Source organism: Strongylocentrotus purpuratus, unplaced genomic scaffold (assembly GCF_000002235.5).
Source record: "Strongylocentrotus purpuratus isolate Spur 01 unplaced genomic scaffold, Spur_5.0 spur5_scaffold_20, whole genome shotgun sequence".
Taxonomy (NCBI): Eukaryota; Metazoa; Echinodermata; class Echinoidea; order Camarodonta; family Strongylocentrotidae; genus Strongylocentrotus; species Strongylocentrotus purpuratus.
Window position 1 is genome coordinate 4699571 of NW_022145606.1, and position 26697 is coordinate 4726267.

The 26697-nt window shown below is 37.9% G+C and overlaps 1 protein-coding gene across 1 annotated transcript; it reads right to left on the reverse strand.

Moving 5' to 3' along the window:
- Window positions 1-466: 466 nt before the first annotated feature.
- Window positions 467-2128, reverse strand: LOC115927414. Its single transcript, XM_030993274.1, has one exon. It carries the CDS (start codon window positions 2126-2128, stop codon window positions 467-469), a length of 1662 nt encoding a protein of 553 aa, XP_030849134.1.
- Between the last annotated feature and the right edge of the window lie 24569 nt (window positions 2129-26697).

Genomic DNA, 26697 nt, shown 5'->3' on the forward strand with positions numbered 1-26697 from the left:
ATCGATCGTTTTCTGAGTATAAATATTAATTTCCTAATTCATGCTTAATTTAAATCCCATACATGGAAAATGTACTCACATTAAAGCTTTCAAAAATAAAATTTCATTAAAACTAAGATTTACCGTATATACCGATTATAAACATATAGATTCTTTCACCGTGTCTACTTTAAACGTGTTGTACCCAATTCATAACTTTAATTCTTATTTCCATTATCATATTAAGAAATAAAATATTATGTAATTATTGAAAGTAGGTTGTTTTATTACGGGTAAGTGTTAACAGCTTTTCAAAGGTCTACGGGATTTCGAAGTTATATAAAGTAAAAAAAATATTTGTCAGTATTCAATACAGATGCTTTAATTTAACTTCAAGTAAGTTAAATGAACAATCGAATAATTCTCTATTCTGTTGAGGGTAATTAATCATGCGGTATGATGAATGATATCTATTTCTTCAGATGACTTATACAATAAATATCTTCTTGTACACACAAAAGTTGTCTCCGTTACAAGCTACAAGGTTACCAGAAGGAGTTACGAGGCATGGGCTAATTTTGACGCATCTGTCTGATTTCTCGTATTCCACGATCCTCCTTGCCTGGATGATACCATCACATGACACCTGATCAACTGCGTAGACAGTACGCTTTCTATCCTGGTATGTGATGTAGAGTGTGTCTGCCAGTTTGTCAACGCGACACCGTGGATGATACCACTCATCAGAGTGTCTGGCAGCCTTCTCTTCTCCTGATCGTGAGATGACAGTGAATTCATTATTATTTGTCTTCACAACGATATCACCTGATGACAAGGCTTGTATCTCATCCAACACCTCCTTGCCCTGCATCATAATAGTGTTGACTCTCTTACCATCAGCAGGGTTGATGACGTAGATATTAGACTGATCGTCCTCTGCAGCGAGGATCATCCCATCCCTGTCAATATCAACATACACACTAATAGGATAGCTGCCATTCCACGGTATGCTGATTTCTCTAATCACCTTCCATTGTTTGTCATAGAGAGTGATGCATCCATCCAACATGTCACCCGTGCAGGCTCGTCCCCTCTTACCACATACTATTACGTTGCTGTCGATGGGGGCGCATGATGTAATATACACGTTACTTCCTCCTCCAATGACTTTCTCTGTGTGTTCAGTGCTGATATTTGTAACATACATTTTCTCGTTCCTTACGTCCCGGACACATATCTCATCATCACTGATCAAACCACGCATCCGAGGGTCATTAACAATCGATGGAATGTGGATTGACTTGACAAGCTCCCATTTACCGATATAGCTATCAATTCTAACGTAGTGCTCCCCACCTACTTCACCCTCGACGAACTTCACTTTCTGAACTTCACGCTGTATTTGGTCAAGACAGTTGCTAACATCTTGATGAACGTTCAAACTTAATATGTCATCTAGGGATGCAAGTACTGGAGGAGCTTCATTCACCAATGTTTTGTCATCTTGTTTGATTCGTTCGATCTTGGCGTCAATATTATCCAATGTGCTGATTGCGTGCTGATTCTTAATTTTATGAACGTTTATCTGTTTTGAAACCACTTCGTTAATTGCCTTTGTCTCTGAGATAAATTTTGCTTGGTTTTCATTGATGATTAGTTGCTGCTTTTCTATCTCAGCATTGCATGCTTTGATCCGTCTGTCCCTCTTTTCGTTGATAATACGATTTTCCTCATCCGCCTCCTCGTTGATCAGTCGAATCTTCTTCTCCTCGTTGTCCTTCACACTCTTTGATTTGTCTTCGTATGTGCACTGAACCTCATCGTTGACTTTCTGAAGATGGTTTATTGCAGAGGTCGCACTTGACTCTATTTTAGAGTCAAGCATTTTAAGGAGTTTTTTCGTTTCCTCTATTTCTTGTTGTTTAATATCCAGTCCTCTCATCCTATCCAAGATGACGTCTTCAATGTCGTCTAGCTCACATGGTTTCTGGCCGTGATCTTTGGTCGCACATCGGTGACAAATAGGAGTATCGTGCTTTCTACAGTAAAATGCGATTGGCTCAGCGTGCTTGTCACATGACCACTTCATGTCATGACCTTTTCTTGCTCTCATTTGAGCTCGGTTTTCTAGAGGAAAACTTGACGCCATGGCGTGTCGTTTTGTAGATGAAGGATTTGGCTGCAATAGATGAATAAGGATGGATGAATAACGCATAATGAGACAAGCAACAAGTTATTAAAACACGTACCGGACAAATTATGAGTCATGTTTGAACAATTATCATACAACACATGTATACCAGGGGGGGGGGGGGAGGGGTGGTGTATTCTAAATAAATGAGAGGTCAAGGGAAATTAACTAGGAAAACAAAACACAATCTTAGATTGAATACCAAACGTTTCATTTTATCTTTCCTGTATTATTTTGTATTCTATTCATGTTGCTCGTCAGTATATTATGACTAATATATTGATACTTAGTCAGGCGAATATGAATAATGTCATATGTTCTACGTTTTTGATCATAACATTCGCATTGTAGCGCGTCTTTATTAAACCCATTAAAGATAAAGGTGAGTTCTGGTCATCCGATTGCATTGTGAAAGAAAAGGTGTGAAATGGATCAGAAAAAGTTGATCATGTAGCATGTAAGTATTGGTGTGTACTGCAAAGTTCTGGAATCGTCAAAATCATAATAAATGTGGCCAAGTCTTGGTAAAGTAACAAGCACTATACACAGAAAAATGTATATGGGACTACACACATGGTGTCTGGGCTACTAACCTTGATTTCCTAATCTGTCTATGCTGATTACTAAGCCAGTATACATTTTCTACCAAAATTGTTTGGCAAATGACATTTATTTGCAATATTCAACACACAGTGTAAGTTTCGTTTGATTATGTGAGAATTCGTTTTCTTTATTTTACCAGAACTCACCTTTATCTGTAATGTCTTTTTAAAAATACAACCAACAGAGAATACAGCCATAACCTATTAAACGTTATATGTACAATATGTTATGTTAAAAAGATCACAATTATTTCTTATTACAAATGAAAGATATAACTTACGAACTATTGCCGCATCATCCTTTTGCAAAGAGGACTTCTCCGCCATGAGACAACGATGTAGTATAACAGCGTACAGTTTGATTGTATGCAACTGACAAGAGAGGTGCAGTGCAGTGCTAGTGCGTATTGTGAAATATGTGTATTTCCCATCTACGTAATACACATGACTCACTCATTGAAATGAGATGTATGGTTCAGCCATTGCGTTGCCATGGTTGCATTAATGCGTTCCTACGTATATAACCACCATCCATGGACATGAATTGCTGTTAGGCGAACGACTCTCATTACATCATCTTTATAAATGATATAGCATTTTAATTTACAAAAGTGGCTTAGGTATCATGTCAGTATTTGCTCCTCGGTCAAAGCACGCAGTGGAATGTCATACGAACGGGTTTCCCACCTTTACATTCAAGGGATATGCACACATGCAGACAACCTATCAACGGGATAATACATCGTGTATATGTGTACAGTAATATAAATAGTGTTCGCTGCCCATACATCACCATGGATTACAGTTGGGGTTCCATAAGCTTAAAGTCATATAATTCAGTTTATTAGTGTAGTTTTGCTAATGTTGATTCGATATTTTCTGGAGTTGAGTGGTGAAAAAACAGCTAATTAGTTTGCATGGTTGAATAATAAGGTAGGCGGTGGGGGGCATATGGAAACGTTTGCTTGGTTTTGTCTCATAAAAGAAGTTGACCACAACACACCGTGTTGAGTGCAGGGGTCACGGGTACAGAACTGTAAAATACGTAGAACGCCCAGGGGCGTACGCAGGGGGGGGGGGGGGGGTTGGGTATTTGGTATTTTTATGTGTGTAAACCCCCCTCCCCCCCCCCCCAAACAAAACTAAAACCCCTCCTTTGTTTTTGTTTTTTTTTTTTTATTATAAAAATAAAAATAAAAAAAAAATTGTACCTTACCCCCCCCCCCCACAAAGAAAAATGTCAAATTTCAATTTCGAGACCAAAAAAAAAAAAGTGTCCGCTTACCCCCCCCCCCCCCCCCCCCCCCCCCCCCCCCCCCCCCTCCCCCCCACTGAGCGACTTTTCGGCCGGCGCGATTTTCAAATTTTTCGGGAGCAAAATATTTTGGGCCCGATTTTAAACCCCCCCCCCCCCCCTTGAAAAAATCCTGCGTACGCCCCTGGCTCATCCCCATTCACATTGCAGAGATCAACGTGTGGCCGTTGAATGTGCACACGCCGCCATTTTGCTTAGTCCTCGATCTTTTCAGCTCACAAATTTAAAGAATTCAAGCCTGGCCTGTCGTTGAGAACAAAGCGGCGAACACAACAGATGACTAACGAAGATGGCGGATATCACCTAATCACGTACGAGCGCTGGCCACATATTTCGAACCACTAGGGACTTTTCGATTTGCACGTCGTAGCAGTCCACTCGACGTGCAAATCGAAAGTCCCTATTATGAGCCTTCTACGTATATTTACAGTTCTATGGTCACGGGCCACTGGTTTCATCGGGCAGGTAGTTCCATTATGTGAATGAGTAAATTCCCCCAAAATATAAAGCCAACCAAAACAAGTTTAATGCCAGAATTTGTGTACAGGAGACTCGTAGCACCAAGGATATAGAGGATGATTGAAGGTTATCATAGGAGGATAATATACGCTTTAGTCATGGGACATATTACAGTAGGGTGCTACGATTTTCATTGATTTAAAATAAGACATTCATTTTCTAAACATACGCATTGATAATGAGAGAAGTATATTATAAGGAATGTAATATACAAGGGTTGCTCAGCTCACGGTAGCTGAAGCATAATTCCCTGTTAGGGGAAAACGTCTACAGATATTTTGTTCTGACTTTGATAGAGCCCTTAAATTAGAAAAAACGTCAAAGATTATCCATTTATTATGGAGGAGCTTTCAATATGAATCGAAATATTGATTTACATTAAAAAAACAAAATAAATTACAGGTTCAGTCTTCTCTTCTCATGCACTTTTGAAAATGTATAGACATTTTATACTTGAATGTTAGTGTGATGTAGTGCAGAAACTATCCTATTTGTTCCAGCACACAAAATTATTAGTGTCACTAATAAATAAAGTATGACTCGGTATATTTTTTTTTCACTTTAGAGGACCTTTAAAGATATATTACTACTCATTGCATGTTTTATGTATTATCCGAACGGAGAAGGCACATTCGATAAAAAACAGAAAATTGTGATATTTTTGTACACGGCGAACGGTGCAGTTATCCATGAATGCTTCAAAATTAATTCACTAAATTGCCCATTTTTATTTCGCATAGCTATAGGGATTTCATAATGTGAATATGCATATATCTCATATTATTGTGCCGATTTGTCTCAACTTTCACCATTCTGTTTCTCTCAATTTATACGTGTTAACAAAATGACCTTTGGAAGGATTGAATTGCCGTTATTAAGGGCAAACATAATTGCTTTGTGGGGTGACCATTACCAAATTCTCGCAAGTGCACAGAACGTGTACAAACTTGGAACCCTTTTTCTAGGCTCGTATTAGCGATATCATTTTGATTTAGTAGCTCGATCAGTGCCCATTTGGACCGATGTTGAAACAGGAATCTTAAAACACCACGCTCTCCATCAACCGTGCAGTCTTTTATAGCTTACCAAACCGAAATCTATTTTGATGATTGCATCCAAGAAAAAAAGAAAGAGGTAACTTTAATTCTCAATAATGCTTGACCGCATTGGAAGGGCAACCGACGAGACTTTTATTTTCTAGCAAAATAGACTAATCTATATGCATAGTTAAAGATGGCGCGCTTCCAATCACTCTCTAGCGCTGGGATAAAGTACATGTAGCTCACTAGCAGACGCTTTCCCTATGCTTGTAACGAAATCGCAGGGCTCCCTTCTGCTTCAATTTCAAACTGAAAATAACATTATGTATTCTTGGCACTTTGGCATCGGTACGTACCTTCTAAGCTCGAATCCCCTGGCCTTGTCGGCCTTGTCGGCCTTGTCGGGTAAGTGTAGTTGCTTTAGGTTTACCCTCCACTTTGCAGACGGAATGAGTAGGGAAGCCTATGAATTTACTTGTGTACTATCAAGAAGTAAATATAATCACTGTCGTGTAGAAAAGGGGCTTATATCAGAATCCACATTTTGCCCATATAAAGAGCAGATAAAGTGATTATCAATTTCAAATAGACTAAAAGGAAGCCCTCCACTATTACGTTAAATTAAGGCCTCGGGAGGTCGTCTGCCGGTGAGCTACAGAACTTTGCCCTAGCATTCGAGAGTGAAGCGCACAATCTCCAACGCACTGTTACTATTTGCATACATTAATAAACCTATCTTTTCGACAACATAGTAGAGCGTCACCTCTTGGCGAGACATTTTTAACCATTCTCCTGATTATATCTTTTAAATCTATTCCAACTTCAATTAATGCTATTTTTTCTTTCTTTTTGTGACAAATACTTTTCCTAATTTTACAATTCATACTACAAGAGTGACCAATAAATAGGGCCTACTGATAAGTGGTCTTATTTCATTCTTCAATTTAATTGATTGAGCTGATGAAATAAAAAGCCGGGCTGGCATAATGTTTTTGAAAATGTAACATAACAAATTAAACATGTCTATAAAACTACTTTTCAGATACCAGAATGAGAATGAACAAATTATACATTTCCTTGAAGGTAAAGACCAGAATTGGAAACGCCCCAATTTCAAAAATGAAATGGAAGCTCTCATTACCAATCATGTGAAAGAATATGTTTTGACTAATACATGATGATAACAAAATTGCCGGGAAACCGCCTACTAATTCATATATTTGGTAAATTTGTTTCTCTCATGGACTGTGAGAGATATAAGGTAGTCCCATATACATCTTTCTGTGTATAGTGCTTGTAAATTTACGAAGAATGGGCCAAATTTCTTATCATTTTGATGATTCCAGAACCTTGCAGATGCTAGATGCTAGATGATCAACCTTTTCTGATCGATTCCAAAACGTTTCTTTCACAATGCAATCGCATGACCATAACTGGTCTTTACCTTTAAAACTACTCTTCAGATAAAAGAATGAAAATGAACAAAATAAACATTACTACAAAATACTCTACTTTAAATTTTTGACAGGGTTATGTTTTGGACTAAATAAACACAATAATATTTAGATAATATAAAACATTATTCTTTATCTGACAGAGTAAACAAAAATAATTATACATAAAGGCATATCAGTAAAACATGTTATTTATGCAGTCTCCTTTTTATCATCATAATGTATAGCAAATGTTTGTTGTATTTTAAGCCCAATGTTTTTTTTAGTTTTTGTTTTAATTTCATTATGAAGGTGGCCTAGGAATGGAACATAGAACTAAGTAAACACACTTGTATAAAAGCTTACTGTTCAGAATGTCGTAGTATCATTGTTTCATATCCCACGGAATCAGATTCTATTTTTCTATTTAAATGGTGTTTATCTAAAGAAATCATGCATTGCAACATAATGTTGAAATGATGTTATAACATGGACAATCATAATAAAATGACAACGAATACAACAAGGTTATACATTATAAAGAATAATTTACAGAAATGATAGTTCTTGTATAAATCGTATAAAGAATACCATACGTAGAAATGAGGAAAACAAGTTATTGCGAACAACTATGACATATGGTAATGACATAAAAAGACAAGTTTACTTATACATATATATATATATATATATATATATATATTTTTTATTTTTTTTAGGGGGGAGAGAAGACAGAGAGAAGCGGATCAAGAAACAAAGAGAGACAAAGACATGTACATGGTGTGGAGGAAATTAAGTAGGAAAGAAGAAACATAATTATAGAATATCAAATATTTCATTAAATCTTTTCTTTATTAGTCTGTCCTCTACTCCTATTGCTCGTCAGTGCATTATGACCAATACATTCATACTTGTTCAGGCGAATAATGTCACCATGATGTATTATACACTTTGATGATGACGTTGACATTCGTAGTACAGCGCGTCCAGGGGCGTCGCCAAAGGGGGGGGGGGTGTGGGGGGTGCGACACACCCCCCCCCCCACCTGTCAGGATTTTGTCGGTAAAATTGCGCTGCCGTCGGGAAAAAGAAAAGGGGGGGAAGAGGGAAAAAGAGAGGGGAAAAAAAGGGAGGGAAAAAAGAGAGGGAAAAAAAGAGAGGGAAAAAAGAGAGGGAAAGGGAAAGAAAAGAAAAAGAAAAGGAAAAGAAAAGAAAAAAAGAAAAGGAAAAGAAAGAAAGAAAGGAAAAGAAAGGAAAGAAAGGAAAAGAAAGGAAAGAAAAGAGAAGAAAGAAAGAGAAAAAGAAAAAGAGGGAGGAGAGGAAAGAAAGGAAAAGAAAGAAAAGAAAAAAAGGAAAAGAAGAAAAAAGAGTGAAAGGGAAACAAAAAATACGGGGGATGAAAGAGAGGAGAGAGAGGGGAGATAAGAGTCTGAGAGAGGAGGAGTGGGAGTAAAAGAGAGAAGGGGTTGTTGGGTGGAGTCGTCTCGTCGAGGGAGCAAGCAAGACACGGGTAAATATGTTGCTGTGTCGTGTCAGCTGTGTCGGTATTCTTGCTCGATCCTCGTGTACTATATCAATGCAGAAGTTTAAAGTCGGTGAGATGTATATTGTTGGTCGGCCGACAAGTTTTTTTCCCTACGAACTGTGATTTCTAATCCGTTGTGACCATTTCGAGAGTGACTACAACTACAATACTTGTATTTTCTCGAAGTTTCACTTTCCTATAAGTTCAGCTAAAGAAATCAGAGGTTTAACATTTTCGGGGAAACTCAATTCAAACAAGGTTTAAGAATCAAAAACGGTACGACGAATCCTCTTCCTTTCTTTATACTGTGATGGAAGGCAAAAAATTCCGCGCTTCGCGCGGAAGGTGAAACTTCATTTAGACGAGTCGAGAACGGTACAACGAAATCGTCTTCTATCTCTAATAATTTAAGGAAACGTCAAAGCTTCCGCGCTTCGCGCGAAAGTGGGAAACTGAATTCAGACAAATAGGGCTTATTAAAAGTCGAAAACGGTACAACGAATCGTGTTCTTTCTCTAATAATTTGAGGAAACGTCAAGGCTTTCGAGCTTCGCGCGAGAGGGGGAAACTGAATTCAGATGAAAAGGGCTTAATAAGATTCGAAAACGGTACGAGGAATCGTCTTCCTTTCTATATATTGTGATGAAACGCCAAAAATTCCGCGCTTCGCGCGGAAGGGGAAAAACTTCATTTAGACGATTCGAGAACGGAACGACGAATCGTGTTCTTTCTCTTGTAAATTGAGGAAACGTCAAAGCTTTCGCGCTTCGCGCGAAAGGGGGAAACTGAATTCAGATGAATAGGGCTTAATAAGATTAGAAAACGGTACGAGGAATCGTCTTTCTATCTCTATATTGTGATGAAACGCCAAAAATTCCGCGCTTCGCGCGGAAGGGGAAAACTTCATTTAGACGAGTCGAGAACGGTACAACGAATCGCCTTCTTTCTCTAATAATTTAAGGAAACGTCAAAGCGAGAGGGAGAAACTGAATTCAGACAAAATTAATAGGGCTTATTTAGAGTCGAAAACGGTACAACGTATCGTGTTTTTTTCTCTAATAATTTGAGGAAACGTCAAAGTTTTCGCGCTTTGCGCGAGAGGGGGAAACTGAATTGAGATGAATAGGGCTTAATAAGAGTCGAAAACAGTACGATGAATCGTCTTCCTTTCTCTATATTGTGATGAAACGCAAAAATTCCGCGCTTAGCGCGGAAGGGGAAAACTTCATTTAGACAAGTCGAGAACGGTACAACGAATCGTCTTCTTTCTCTAATAATTTAAGGAAACATCAAAGCTTCCGCGCTTCGCGCGAGAGGGGTAAACTGAATTCAGACAAAATTAATAGGGCTTATTCAGAGTCGAAAACGGTACAACGAATCGTGTTCTTTCTCTAATAATTTAAGGAAACGTCAAAGCTTCCGCACTTCGCGCGAGAGGGGAAACTGAATTCAGATGAATAGGCCTTATTAAGAGTCGAAAACGGTATGACGAATCGTCTTCTTTCTCTAATAATTTAATGAAACGTTTAAACTTCCGCGCTTCGCGCGGGAGGGGGAAGCTTCATTCAGATAAGGATTAAGAGTCGAGAACAGTACACCGAATCGTCTGCTTTTTCTCATAATTTAATGAAAGGTCAAAGCTTCCGCGCTTTGCACGGGAGGGGGGGGGGGGGAAACTGAATTCAGAAAAGGATAAACAGTCGAGAACGGTAGAGCAAATCGTCTTCTTTTTTATAATAATTCAATGAAACGCCAAAGCTTTCGCGCGGGAGGGGGGGGGGGAACTTCATTGAGCCAAGGATTATCAGTCGAAAACGGTATTATATTAATCGTCTTCTTTTCCTAATAATTTAAGGAAACGTCTAAGCTTCCGCGCTTCGCGCGGGAGGCCCATCACCCACACCCCCTTAATGAGCGCGCTTTTAAGTGATTCTCTTGCTCACTACTACCCCCCCTCCCTAAAATAAGATCCAGCTCCGCGCCTGCATTAAAATGTCTAGCTATGATGCTGACTAAATTGAAGAAATAATTCGTATATTTATGTCGTCGAGGAAAATGACCATATTGCGCATATGCAAGTACAGAGATAGTCCATAGGAAAAACAATTTAGCCTTCGGCCCCAGGTTTATAGGGTTGAATTTTTCGATATTGGACATTTAATTTTGTCGGTAATTGGTGGCTAGTTTTGTCGGTAATCGTAAGCCTCTACCCCCCCCCCCCCCCCCCCCCCCCCCCCCCCCCCCCCCCCCCCCCACTGAAAAAGGTCTAGCGACGCACCTGAGCGCGTCCTTATCATTGAGTGTCTTGTTTGGAATGCAACCAACAGAGAAGACACCCATTAATTATCTAACGTTCTATGGCTGTGCCTCAAATTTTGTGTACAAATGTTACAAATGAAATATATTACTTACGAGCACTTTGCTGTATTATCCCGTTGGGATGAGGACTTATCCACTATGAGACAACAATGTACTACAGTTTGCATGTACGCAATTGATTGTAAGCGCAGTGTGTGTATATACATGTACAGTGTATGTACTGTGAAACATCGAGTATTTCCAAGAGCAGCTACACGGTACATGATCCACTCATTGGAAACGTACAGTCCAAAGTCCAAAGTCCAAAGTTCAAAGCGTCGTGTTCTCAATTACAGTGGTACGTGTGTACAATATTACAATCTACGTGACATAAAGCGCTCTTAGCCGAGTCACTCTCAGGTTGCATTTGTCAAGTACATTGTCATTTTTAATAGTTTTATAATAACAGGAAATATTGGAACATTAGGATCCTCGATAGAACAGAGTAATATCTCCAAGGTATACACATATTATGGAGCATTTCGAAAGAATGCATGACAGTCTGTATAAATTAAATACTTCAACTTTACGGGTAAGAGAACAAAGAAAGTTTGTATGGAAAAGCGTGTATATTAAATCCAATAAAAGGATATAAACGAAAAGAAAGATGTAAAATATATTTTATTTATTCACGGTTAAAAACAAAAATACAATTGTGCCCGCATTCAGCAAAAGCTGTTTTACAGTGAGGCCGTGGTTACAAAAAATTAGAACATAATATAAAACAATAAAAATATAATTTACAAACAAATATGCAAATTATAATAACTGAACATATTTACAGAAATATAAGTACAAACTATAATCATAGTGCCAAAGTGAGGGGAAAAAGCGATGCATGCTACCACCCACTTAGACAATATGAGTGCACAAATAGAAAGGAAAACAAATAAAATAATAGTTAAGTTACGTGCATGAGAGATTAGTACATTTTTTCTCTATGTTTGGAAAAAAAAGTACTGCAGTATTACCGCAGTAATACGGCAGTGTACAATACAATTCAAACTTCCTATCTGTCACAATACATTCCCGTTTACCGTATCAACCACTGCCAATATCACAACTACCGAGGACCACAAAAAAACCTAACCATACCTCATACATTCATAACTTATCCAAGTACAACATACTGACAAAGTATGTAATCATGTCATGTCTTATGATATGGAGATCAAATTATAGTGATATTCTTTTCATCTACTCAATATGATACAGACCAGCACTATTCACGTTTAGTGTAGGCTCGCAATGGAAATACATATATAAACGGGATTCATACCTCCACATTTCAAGCGATGCATGCTACCACCCATTTAGACAATATGAGTGTACAAATAAAAAAAACTACTACACGGGAACAAATTTTGCCTGCGCCTCTGAAACTGTTTACATAGTAATGAAAGAGAAGTCAAGACTTTGTAAAAGATTAGCTAATGCGAAGAATTGTGTGATGTATATTACATCTCTGCGCTCTTCGAAATCTTTTTGCTTGCATCATACTATAACAAAATTATCTGATGCATTATGAGGAAGACATGTATTCTCAACAAATAATTCAGGTGTATGCTTATAGGCACTATATTATATCCTAGAAGAGAGAGAGAGAGAGAGAGAGAGCTTGAGCGTGGATAGAGCCGGTTGTATTCCACGACAAATTAATTTCTGGAATTTGTATATAATATTGTAAAAAGTTCATCAACCTCGACGATAAAGCGGGGAAAGAGCCTTATATATCTTATTCTTGTTCCTTTTCTATTTCATTCATCTGTGTCATAGGTCAGAACATAATCATAATTGTTAACTTGCTCATTCTCACCTTTGTACTGTTTCTTTTTTATTACTCGCCTCACATCTTATCATCTCTCTCTCTCTCTCTCTCTCTCTCTGTATTCTCTTCTCTGTCCGCCTCTCCAATCACTGTCGCTTAATCTAAATCTACTTCTGCTTTATAACTCTACTTCATAGCCGATTAAAGTTCAGCAGATAATTACTATCGCCCCCTTCCATTGTTTTCCAATGTTATCGAGTGAGTCCTAACGCTACAATATGACAACCACATAGTTTCACACATCACACAATATGAATGAAGCCTGTTATGACCCCAAGAAGTTCTGGTGGTTCGATCCGCTCGCCTCCTCTTGTAATTTCAAGCAAAACAAAATATTTTGTTTTGATTTTGATTGTGACTTTGATTTCAGATTTTGATTTTGACAAACGTAGGCCTATGTCTGTTATGACGAGTAGGCCTACAGTGTAATATATCATTCAGAAGTCTTGAGAAACATGGTTTATGAACTTTGACGGTGCCTTTCAGTTCTACGTTTCCTTTCCCTGCAGCGTACGCTGTTGCGTAGACGGTGTTGTTCAACTTGTTTTGGGGGTGTACCGTAGTGGGCATCTCGTACGAGTAGAAGTGTCTATGAATTGACTTTACTTGTATAGTATCGTGAAATATAACCACTGCTGCGTGGTAAAGGCAGGGGCTTGAATCAGAATCCATTTTGCCCATTTAAAGGGAAATAATGGGCGATTATCAATTTCAAATTTAACCAAAACGAAGTCATGCGATTACGTTACAAACGTTGGGATATCGTCTGCTAGTGAGCTACTTTGTCCGAGCATTCAAGAGTGAAGCGCGCCATCTCCAACTCACTGTTTCTATGCATACATTAGTCAACCTATCTTTTCGACAACACAGCAGAGCGTCATCTCTTGGCGAGACTTTTTGAATCATTTCATAATGGTTGGTATGGGCCGAAAGGGGAATCCCCATTTCGGGAATTTTTCATATGCACGCTGTTCTTACCTCAGTTCGTCTTTTTTAATTATGTTGTCTTTCCTGTATAGATCGACCACAGTAATAACCATTTCGTCTTCACCATGAGGACACAATGTGTTGTTTATAATATAAGGAGTATGCTAACATTACATATCAAGCATTGCAGAAGGATAGAATCAAAGCTTATCATTGCCCATGTCCTTTATGATTTGTACACATGGAAAATGGATGATTATGCATATTATAACTAGCCTCATTTGCTATCTCAAAAGCTTTTGACTTGTCAGTTTCTAATGCAGGTTTACTAAAGTTTTGTTCCCCGTAAACGAAAAGTCCTGTTGTTTTGATCACTACCTGAGCTACTTATAACAATCAACAGGGTTATGATGAATAATCAAGATAATCATGTCTCATTGATGCATTATCTCATGAACAATATTCTTGAACCAACCGTTGTGTTTTGTATAGCTAGCATGTTTTCAGGTCCGGTTCTCGTTTTGGTTCCTTTTTCTAATAATTACTGGTGTCACCCTACTCCTTTACGCCCTTCTCTATCTCTCTCTCTCTCTCTCTCTCTCTTTCTCTTTCTCTCTTTATATCTATCTCTTTCTCACTCTCTCTCTCCTTCCCCCTCTCTCCCTCTTATTCTCTAACTACATTATCCTATTTCTCTCGCTTATATCATTTTATTCCTAAAACGATTCATGCTTGTTTATTTTCTATTTGTAACAAATATTATTTTAATCAATCAATTTTAAAGATCACACCGAAAGAATGGCCCATACTGTTTAAGTATTCTTGTTGAAGTTTCTTTTTTATTTAATCGGGCGGATACAAGGAAAACCCAGATTGCCATGATTTTCTTTGCAAAGGTCACAGTTGATAGAATAATAATACATGTAGATACCAAATTGAAAATGAAAAAAATATACATCACTACCAAACTACTTTGTATATAAGGATTATTTCTTCAAAGCTTAGGAACTACTCTTTTCACTTTGGACAAGATATATTTTGAAATAATTAAAGATATATTTGAATAATAATAAGATGAAGCAATTCCTTTCAATGAAAAAGCATTTAAATTGACATATTCTTTACATTCTAATTTGATATGTTGCCTCTTTGGTAGCTAGAATGTTTAACAAATGTTTGCTATTAAACTGCATTTACAAGCCCAATTTTGTGTTTACATTCTAAAGCCCGTTTAGCCTCATTATGTTAAACTGCTTATATGACTAGGAATAAAACCTAAACAAAGTGAATATAAATGCATACATGATTACTGTAAATAATGTAACATATTTATATCCCACAAAATATAATTCTATTTAACTTAAAATGTTATATATTTCAACGAAATCACGAGTTTTCAAATACATGTAATGTCAGATTGTACGTAATTTCCAATCATAGTAAAAAAAAAAATAGCAACATATTAATGTTGTACATTAAAAAGAATAATTTACAAGGTCACAGGTAATAAAATAACAATAGATTCCAGAATGAAAATGAACAATTTAAACATGACTACCAAACTACTCTTCATAGTAAGGAGTGTTTCGTCAATGCTTAGGAACTACTCTTTGCACTTTTGACAAGTGATACTTTCGACTAAATACATTTGAATAAGATGAAACAATTACTTTGAATGACAAAGCATTACAATTAAAATATTTTTAAAAACCGATTTCCATAACCAGCTCCCTCTTCGCAAGCTACAATATTTAGCAAATGTTTGCACACAGTATTTACAAGCCAGATGCTCTTTGTTGTTATTACATTCTAAAGCCCGTCTAACCTCATATGTTACACTTCTTATATGACTAGAAATGAAATTCTATTATATCAAAACGAAATCATGAGTTTTCAGGTACATGTAATATTGGATTGTGCGTAATTGACAATCATAAGAAAATAACGAGGAAAATATGAAGTTGTACATTAAAAGAAATAGTCAAAATACATGAATATAATTGAATATAACGTTAAATAGCATATCGTATGTAGAAATGAAAGCAAATAAGATATTACGAACAATTATGTAGATACTTCTCACATTAATGATTGCTTGATTTTTCTTTACAATATACATGGCTAGGGACATTGCTAATGTGTGCATAATGATACAAAAGAGGAAGTTTCACTCGTATGTTCAAGTAATTTAGGGAAAATTTAGAAGAGAAAAGTTCAAACCGAAGTGGAGATACCGAAACAATATGTCTTCAGTGTTTTCAGTTTGACGGATTTGGAGATATGTGTATAGCAGTTTGAAACGATGTTTGAACGCGGTATGAAAAGAAATAACGTAACAAAGTTCTAATCTGAGATTCGATATAGATGCAAGAAACTATAAGGTTCACTGAATCGCATGTACATTTATCTGTGTTTAGTACATACATGAACATCAATATATCATGGATTCGCATGCATTCACAATCATTTTGCAATACAAAGTATAAATCAATAATATAAGACAAAGTCAATAGATATGATGTCGACACAACTTTTAACGATTAGGTCATAACCCTCCATGTTCTAGCTACCTTTAAACATCACTGACATTATATTGATAAAAACATGCTTTGAACATGAAACGATTGGGGCAAAGAATGCCCCTCCGAAACCCCAATAGAAATCCCCTGATAACTTTGGACATAGAAGAAATTTCGTCAAATCTTATTCTTATTCTTCACAGAGTGAACCATATAAATGAAATCACTCTTTATCTAACCAAATTCATTAGCTTATAATGAAACAGAATTGAATTTTTCTCATTTCGGTGTTTGCGGCAAGATGATGCCCGTTTTTATCTGACATGAGTTGTTTCGTATCGACAATGTTCGAACTGCTTGACATTTGGCAACCGATCATCCACAGTGGCTGCCCTACATCTAATATGCCACTGATCGTCCACTGTAAATATTATCAATGTCTGTTTTTCTCCTTAAAAGCACCTTATCATTTGGGCGTACTACTGAAAATGTATAATTTAATTAGAATTTGTATTCATATAATTTAAAGCAAATCATTATAGGTCCTCTAAAAAAAAGATCCTCCTGAGTCATACACTTGGACACATATGCGTGTCGTGGGTGTAACTTGAAAGAAGAAAACATGCCGATAATATAGTTTTCAGAATACCGATTTGGAGATATGTAAAGTGTATATGTTAACTTTGGGACTTAAACGAGTAGTTAACATAGAAGTTAATACAGTTTAAGAATACCGTCCCTGAAACTACGAATATATGCAGAATATGTTTCGTTCATATCCGTCGTTAATCCAAGCCTAGATCTACTGATCTAATAATGATCATCAGCACCGTAATGATTACACCATCACACACCGGCACTTACGGCAATGAATACATGTGGTAGGATTTCTCTCTTCCCCTACCTTCCCCCAAAACCCTCCGAACGCTTAGCGCGATAGAATTATCGGGTATTTCTCAACTAACATAATTCATAGTTTGGATTAATCCTCTGTAATTGAAAACTTCTTATTTCTATCCACACCACAGTTATTACAACAAGGGCAACTGAAAAAAAATAATTCAAAATGAAAGGAAAACTTACTTTTGAATTTGTATTATTTTAACACAAGCGAAGCAATATCCACTCCCAATACAGTCACTAAATCCGTAGTAGACAAAAAGGCACTGAATTCAGATGATTGTAAAAACCCAGAGAACGAACCAGTGACTTCTTAGATTGAAAATGAAAGATGTTTTACTTCGCATGAGAAGTAAAAGAGCTAAGTCATAACTCCTGTTGTGTGCTTTAGATAGGTTATCATTTTTTACTTATCGGCATGAGATATTGCGTGATGTATAAATAGTCTTAATATCACTTTATCAATTATTATCATTTTGGTTCGTAACAATAGTGATACTTTGGACACATCAGTTTTAAAGGAAACCGAACCCCAAGTAATAACTTTACTTATTCTGAGAGATTTATTATAATATTGCCCATAAATCTACAAGATTCCACAACAAAGTGTAAGAGAGAGGTACAAAGCAAAAGTATAAAGTACAGTTTCTCAGCACGACATGGGCATCGCCATTTTCTTGATAATAGGGGCTTTTCGTTTGTGTGGACGAGGACGGCGTTCACGTCCTCTAACGATGCAAATTGACGTCAGACACCCGTCCTGTTCACTACCTTATAACCCTTTTCGTTTTAAGTTGACACACGTTCTCTACACGATGACGTAATGGCCCCGCACGCGCTTATTCATTTTCTCCTTCTTTCACTTCTTATTTTGTTCTTCGTTTATTATTTTATTATACTCTCTCTATTTTTCTTATGATATTCTTTGTTTTTCCTTCTTCCATCTTCTCTTCTATCTTTCCATTGTCTATTCTTTATCATTTTCTCTTCCTGTCTTTCCTAATGTTATTGTTGTTGTTATCATTCTATCATTTTTCTTTCTATCTTTCCTCATATTATTCTTTGTTTCTTCCTTCTATCATCTTCTCTTAAGTTATTCTTTGTTTTTATCATTCTATCACTTTCTCTTTTTGTATTTCCTTACGTTATTCTTTGATTTTTCCTTCTTTCACCTTCTCTTTCTGTCTTTCCTTATGTTATTCTTTGTTTTTTCCTTCTTTCACTTTCCCTTCAGTCTTTCCTTATGTTATTCTTTATTTTTTTCCTTCTTTCACCTTCTCTCTCTGTCTTTCCTTATGTTATTCTTTGTTTTTTCCTTCTTTCACCTTCTCTTTCTGTCTTTCCTTATGTTATTCTTTGTTTTTTTCCTTCTTTCACTTTCTCTTCAGTCTTTCCTTATGTTATTCTTTGTTTTTTCCTTCTTTCACTTTCTCTTCAGTCTTTCCTTATGTTATTCTTTGTTTTTTCCCTTCTTTCACCTTCTCTTTCTGTCTTTCCTTATGTTATTCTTTGTTTTTTTCCTTCTTTCACCTTCTCTTTCTGTCTTTCCTTATGTTATTCTTTGTTTTTTACTTCTTTCACCTTCTCTTTCTGTCTTTCCTTATGTTATTCTTTGTTTTTCCTTCTTTCATCTTCTCTTTCTGTCTTTCCTTATGTTATTTTTCGTTTCTTCCTTCTTTCATCTTCTCTAATGTTATTCTTTGTTTTTTCCTTCTGTCACCTTCTCTTTCTGTCTTTCCTTATGTTATTCTTTGTTTTTTCCTTCTTTCACCTTTTCTTTCTGTCTTTCCTTATGTTATTCTTTGTTTTTTTCCTTCCTTCACTTTCTCTTTCTGTCTTTCCTTATGTTATTCTTTGTTTTTCACTTCTTTCACCTTCTCTTTCTGTCTTTCCTTATGTTATTCTTTTTTTTTTTCCTTCTTTCACCTTCTCTTTCTGTCTTTCCTTATGTTATTCTTTGTTTTTTTCCTTTTACCTTCTCTTTCTGTCTTTCCTTATGTTATTCTTTGTTTTTTTCCTTCTTTCACCTTCTCTTTCTGCCTTTCCTTATGTTATTCTTTGTTTTTTCCTTCTTACACTCTCTCTTCAGTCTTTCCTTATGTTATTCTTTGTTCTTTCCCTTCTTTCACCTTCTCTTTCTGTCTTCCCTTATGTTAGCCTTTGTTTTTTCCTTCTATCCCCAATAAACAAAATCACGTGAAAATCACGTCAATATCAAGGTATCGACTTGAGGAGAGTTACGTTCTTCAAACACCGGACATTTACGTAAATGTGTTAATACGTTTATTGCATTAGGTAACTTGAAACACACGTACACTAAATCACGCAATTGTCACTGCAATATCACCATTATAATAACGTGATTATCCCTACCTTGGAGACCATGGTTTGTAAACCTAATACTCCTGTGTTTGTTTGGTTATGAAATTACATCTTTATACACGAAATTATCGCGTCACAGAAACACGTGAAGCGTTAGTGATAGTTTTAGTCAAAATATCTGCGTGAAATTCACGTGAATATTACGAGGCTGACTTGAGATGAATCATGTTCTTCATTCACGTGAAATTTACGTCGAAGAGGAAGTATGTTACTGTAACCCGCGTTCAACCCAATAATTACGCAAATGTTACACAATAAATAAACCAAAATAATGACGTTCTCATCCCGTTTCTGAACATCGTGTCTTGGATCCAGGCGCGCCGGAAGCAGTTTGGGATTAGAGGGGGTTGGGTGGGGGGGGGGGGGGGTGCAAACATCCCAGAAGAGAAAGCTAGTTGCAACTGGTCCAGTTGATGAACTATTTAATGCCAACTGGTAACCCTGGAAATTGAAATGGGCTAAATGATCCAGTTGATCCAGGCCAGTTATAATTCAACTGGTCTAGCTGAGCCATTAGAACCATTTGGTAAAACTTTCAACCAGTTGAACAGCAGCAATACTTCAATACTGGTACGTCTGTATTTCCAATGTAAGGGCATTGGTAATAAGTAGACTTACATAATTGAATTAATCGAAACAATTTCGTATACTTGTACTTTATTGAAATTATTTTAGTTCACAGTTAATGTTTCCCTTATTCATGTTTAACTATTTATACGAAGTAGCGAAATGTCCTAATAACTGGTAATTTATATTTGTAGTATTTTCGAAATGAATTGCATATAACTAAATCATCAGTAATTAAGAAATATGCTGTAAATTCAGATAAATTGTTTAAAAAACATAGATTTGCACGCACCCCATATTCAATATGCAAATGAATTGGTGTCAGCTGGGTCAACTCGAAATATGCCAACGCTCAGTCATCAACTGGTGCAACTGGAAATATGCACACTCCAGTTATCAACTGGTGCAATGAAAATATGCCAACAGTCAGTTATCAACTGGTGAAAATAGAAATATGCCAACAGTCACGGGATTATCACCACGGAACTTAAATGGTAACTGTGAAACCATCAAGACACCCAAGAATAACTCATGTTCACACATGGAAAACACGGAATACCCAGCTTATATTAATAATCCGTTTGAGTCACGCGATCATCACCGCGGAACTGCTGGCAACTTTGACTACGATTTAAATAGGTGTTTTAAGACACCTAGTCATGACTAATTTTTCACACCTAAAAGTCACGTATGACCAGCTTAGATCAATAATCCGTTTGAGTCACGAGATCATCACCGCGGAACTTATGGCAACTTTGACTACCATTTAAAAAGGTGTTTTAAAACACTTAATAATGACTAATTTTCACACCTACATATCACGTTTTCACAGCTTAGATTAGTAATCAGCTTGAGCCACGTGATCATAACCAAGAAATTTATGGTAACTTTGAAACCTTTTAAAGAGGTGTGTAGAATTACTAGTTGAATATAACCAGAGATTCACGGACAGAACAATAAGACGATTAGCCGGTGTAAGTATCGTGATTATTACCATCAACCTTGGATAACCTGTGAAACCAATCAATAAAGGTGCTTACAAGACCAAATAATTACGTATTTATCGCCACCATCGGTTAACTGACAAAAAACTCGTTGCTTGGTCAAGTGGTTATTTGGTGATAAACACTTGATTTACAGAGGTAAGTGGAATCACGTTACTCCAGTCGCGTGATAAACTGGTGGTTTTTAGGTTAGATGAAAACGTGAACAGGAGTACCTTTTTTGTTTAAATGAAGGCACGTGTCGATAACGTTTAAATCTAGTCCAAAAGGCACTATACTTTAAAATCACTTAAAATACACTCCCAAAAGAGGTTACTTTTTGGTGTTCTGTTTATTGGGTCATCTTCTCTTATGTTATTCTTTGTTTTTATCATTCTATCACACTTTTTTCTGTCTTTCCTTATGTTATTCTTTGTTTTTTAATCATTCTATCAATTTCTCTTTCTGTTTTTACTTTCTGATTTACGCTGCGATGTAGCAAGATGACGTCATTCTGACGACGGGTCACTAGTTTTCTGACGAACCTCAAATCATCGATGAACGGGTTCGCAAATGTGGCCTGACGACGCCAGACGACCCGACGCATGCGCAGATCGCGGAAATGACGTCACATATTAGACGTCGACTATGTCAACGTGACAAACGAAAACCCCCTAGTGTGACGTACTATGCGAAGTCGTTTATCAAGTAAAATGTATTCAAATTTATGGATGCTTCTTTCCCAGACGTGTGTGGTGATGAAGCATTTCATTCACCTGCTATTATCCTTTGTACTATAATTGCCAGAACGCAAATTGCATAAATAAGTTAGTCAGGCGCGGATCCAGGATTTCTTAGGGGGGGGGGGGGCCCAAATTTGAAATTATGCGAGAAAAATATTGGTACGTAATGGTGACCAACAGTGACGTAATGCGGGGGGGGGGGGTCGGTGCAGGGAGGGGCGAGTTCCCCCCCCCCCCCCCTCCTCCGCGAACGCGGAAGTTTTGACGTTTCATTAAATTATTAGAGAAAGGAGACGATTCGTTGTACCGTTCTCAAAAATAATTCTCGTCTGAATTTAGTTTTTCCCCTCCTGCGCGAAACGCGGAAAATTTTACGATTTATTAAATTATTACGATTCTTTGGAGAGCTCTCGACACTTAATCCACGTCTGAATTCAGGTTCCCCCCCGCGCTTCGCGCGGAAGCTTTTAAGTTTCCTTTAATCATTAGAGAAAATGTTGTAAACGATTCGTTGTACCGTTTTCGACACTAATCCTCGTCTGAAATCAGTTTCCCCCCTTCCGCGTGAAGCGTGGAAGTTTTTACGATTCATTAAATCATTAGAGAAAGAAGACGATTCGTTATACCGTTCTCGAAAATAATCCTCGTCGGAATTTAGTTCCCCCTACATCCCGCGCGAAGCGCGGAAGGTAACATTAAATCATTAAATATTCGTATTACCGTTCTCGCCTCTGAATCCTCGTCTGAATTCAGGTCCCCTCCCCCCCATCCCGCGCTTCGCGCGGAAGCTTTGACGTTTCACAAGAAAATGTGACGATTTATTAAATTATTACGATTCTTTGGAGAGCTCTCGACTCTTAATCCTCGTCTTAAAATTTAGGTTCCCCCCCCCCCCCCCCCTCTCGCGCGAAGCGCGGAAGCTTTTACGTTTCATTAAATCATTAGAGAAATACACGATTCGTTGTACCGTTCTCGACTCTTAATCCTCGTCTGAATTCAGTCCCCCCCCCCCCCCCCCGCCTCCCGCGCGAAGCGCGGAATCTTTTACGTTTCATTAAATCATTCGAAAGAAGACGATTCGTTGTACAGTTCTCGACTCTTAATCCTCGTCCGAATTCAGGTCCACCCCCCCCCCCTTCCCGCGCGAAGCGCGGAAGCTTTTAAGTTTCATAAGATTATGAGAGAAAGAAGACGATTGGCTGTACAGTTCTCGACTCTTAATCCTGGTCTGAATTCAGTTTCCCCCCTCCCGCGCTAAGCGCGGAAGCTTTTACGTTTCAATAAATCATTCGAAAGAAGACGATTCGTTGTACAGTTCTCGAATCTTAATCCTCGTCCGAATTCAGGTCCCCCCCCCCCCCCCTTCTGCGCGAAGCGCGGAAGCTTTTAAGTTTCATAAGATTATGAGAGAAAGAAGACGATTGGCTGTACAGTTCTCGACTCTTAATCCTCGTCTGAATTCAGTTCCCCCCCCCCCCTCCCGCGCTAAGCGCGGAAGCTTTTACGTTTCAATAAATCATTCGAAAGAAGACGATTCGTTGTACAGTTCTCGAATCTTAATCCTCGTCCGAATTCAGGTCCCCCCCCCCCCTTCCCGCGCGAAGCGCGGAAGCTTTTAAGTTTCATAAGATTATGAGAGAAAGAAGACGGTTGGCTGTACAGTTCTCGACTCTTAATCCTCGTCTGAATTCAGTTCCCCCCCTCCCGCGCTAAGCGCGGAAGCTTTTACGTTTCAATAAATCATTCGAAAGAAGACGATTAGCTGTACAGTTCTCGACTCTTAATCCTCGTCTGAATTCAGGTTCCCCCCTGCCGCGCGAAGCGCTGAAGTTTTTACTTTTCATTAAGTCATTAGAGAAAGAAGACGATTTGTTGTACCGTTCTCGAAAATAATCCTCGTCGGAATTTAGTTTCCCCTCCATCCCGCGCGAAGCTTTTACGTTTCATTAAATCATTAAAGATTCGTATTACCGTTCTCGCCTCTGAATCCTCGTCTGAATTCAGGTTCCCCACTCACGCGCTTCGCGCGGAAGCTTTGACGTTTCACAAGATTATGAGAGAAAGAAGACGATTCGCTGTACCGTTCTCTATACTCTTAATCCTTTTTTCAAAGGTGTTCTTTGTTTGCTCTTTTTTCTTCCTACGTCCTCTTCCGATTTGGGGGACCCCCCCCCCCCTGGCTACGCGCCTGCGGTCAGATAAACACATTTTGATACCTTGTCCGACCCCGCAAGCTAGGGGGTTTAAGGCAATAAATTGCGGTCAGATAAGCATTCAGGGGCCCGCCTTAGGGCCCCTGGTGGGTCGAGGCGGCTGAGCCGGCCCCGGAAGCTCAGGGGTTTTAGGCTTTAATTAAGGTCAGATGAGCATTTTTTTGTATACCTTTTTTATTTTATGACACTGGCAGGTCACTATTTTGCGTGGGTTCCAGGGGGCGGAGCCCCGAAAAATCAGGGGTTTTAGGCATTAAATTACCGTCAGATGAGCATCTAAGGGCCCGCCGTAGGGTCCTAGGTGAAATCCAGGGGCAAAACCCCCGGGAGCTTAGGGGTTTAGGCATTTAATCACGGTCAGATGAGCATATTTAGATGCCTCATTATTTTTTAACTCTGGCAGTTAACTATTCTTTCTTTCTTGCTCTCATTCTATTTTATTTTCCCTTTAATATATTTTTTCAAAAAAGTGGGGGGGGGGGGGAGGGAGCTCGAGGCTCCCAATCCCCGCCCCACCTCGGGCCTGACATGTAGGAATCTCAAGAATCATATTTCTTGCCTGGCTGTAAATTTAGTAATTTGTCATATTAACAAACGTATTTACTAAAAAGTAAGGAAAAATCTCGGAAATTATGTCATTTCTTTCCCTTTCCTTCCTTCTCTCTTATTTTTTTGATTGGGGGGGGGGGGGGGGGTCAACAGCCTGGGAGGCAAGGCCCTTTCGGCCCTTCGATCTCCTTCTTCCCCCTTTTCTTTTTTTCTTCCTCTTCTTTCTTTCCCTTCTCTCCTTTTTCCCTTTCCCTTCTTTTCCTTTCTTCTCTCTTTTTTTTTTTTTTTTTTTTTTTTTTTTTTTGCGGGGGGGGGGGGGGCAAGGCCCGCTCGCCCCCCCCCCCCTGGATCCGCGCCTGAAGTTAGTGCCCTTCTGGGGTGAAGGTTTCTCACAAATGAAATAGATTTGTCAACTGCTATAGTGTAGTATTTATAAATGAATTTTGTTACAATTGTGCCCCTATTATTTATTTTTCACCTTATATAATTTATATCACCTCACTTATTATTTTTTTTATTGAAAAGTAAAGGTTTCGTTATTGATTTAAAAAATTCTTTCCAACTAAAGCTTGGTGCATGATACATGTACAACTTCAACAAGTACGTCACATTTTCAAGAAAATGGCTGCGCCCATATCATGCTGAAGGCATCACATCATGACAGGAATATCTTCATTTATATATATCTTGTACATTTTCGTAAGGAATATTGTACATCAAAGGGCAGGAATACATCTCATTTTTTAGAATACCTACACTTATTCTTTGGGTTTAGGTTTCCTTTAAGAAGGAATCAACCCGACTCAGGCTTCGCATGTCATTGATATATTAATTCCTCAAACCTATCCTGATAGTTTTTACAAAAAATCGCAAAGCTGACAAACATCAAGCATAATATGTCTTTGTTTATTTCTGTGAATTTTTAAAATTACAAGATATTCGGGCAGAGAGGTCTCGGATTGCTCGTAGAGCTTTGACGGTACGGAGTAAATTGAAAATCTCAATAACTTTTCTTGGCTTTGTTAATTTAAAGCAACTGCAAGAGGTGTCTACGGACATTTAACTTTCGCGTTGGATTTTTAGCTTAAAGCAACTGCAAGAGGTGTCTAAAGATATTTAATTTTCGCGTTTGATTTTAGCTCTTAATAAATGTAATTTCCAGTGATATATTGACTTTAAAGACCAATTTATTGTGGACAACAAGGTGGCTGTTTTGTTAAGGAAGACGCCCCATTTCTTTATGACATGTGCAATATTGCATTCTACTTAATCACATAATATGCTTATACTGCTTCAAAAGGCAAATTCAAATACATAAATTATTAATTGTTAACACAAATAGACGCCCTTTTTCAGATAGCGATGTTTACAGAAATATCATAGATCAGCATGAAACTGATAGTGTATATATAGTTGCAAAATAATCAAACAACTATGTGTGTGGGGGGGGGGGGGGGGACAAAGAGAGATATGGGAGAGAATATATGGGTGAGAGAGAGGGAAGAGAGAGTGGGGGAGGAGAGAGGGAGAGAGGGGGAGAGAGGGAGAAGACAGGAGGAGAGATGGAGTTGGATGGGAGAGAGGAGAGGGGAGCTTGAAATGGACGGGTTGGATTTCTAAAATAACCTTCCAGTTCAATACCAAGGAGTACATTTTTAACATTTTTTGTCTAACTTTCCCTACTATTTGTACAATATTGTTTAATTTGTTTATTATAGTGTTGATCAACCTCAACCATACATCTAGGGAGTAGACTGGTTATTGTTATAGATATAATGACTGCTATTAAAAGGATAGTTGTTTATAGGCTCTTGGGGACGTTACATCCCGCTATCACTCCGAGGCGTGCCAAGGGGTGATAGCATTATATAACTTCCTCAAGAGCTTACAGAAACAAATATGCCTCGAACATTAAAGCAGTCTTTATATCTTTTTTTATACCGAATTCACAAAATAATCTATACAAAATTCTTACCTTATCCTTTTCTTGAGTAAAGACTGGTTAAACTTAAAACATCACAGAAAATCTGAGACACTGTCTGTAAATCTTCGCTGGGAAGTTGCCTGAATGTTACAATCATTCGGGAATCGCACACACACTGTACTGTATTTTGTAGCCGCGCT

Bases quoted from the DNA above. Each gene is read 5' to 3' on its own strand.
- LOC115927414 (XM_030993274.1), bottom strand. From the start codon at position 2,128: ATGGCGTCAAGTTTTCCTCTAGAAAACCGAGCTCAAATGAGAGCAAGA.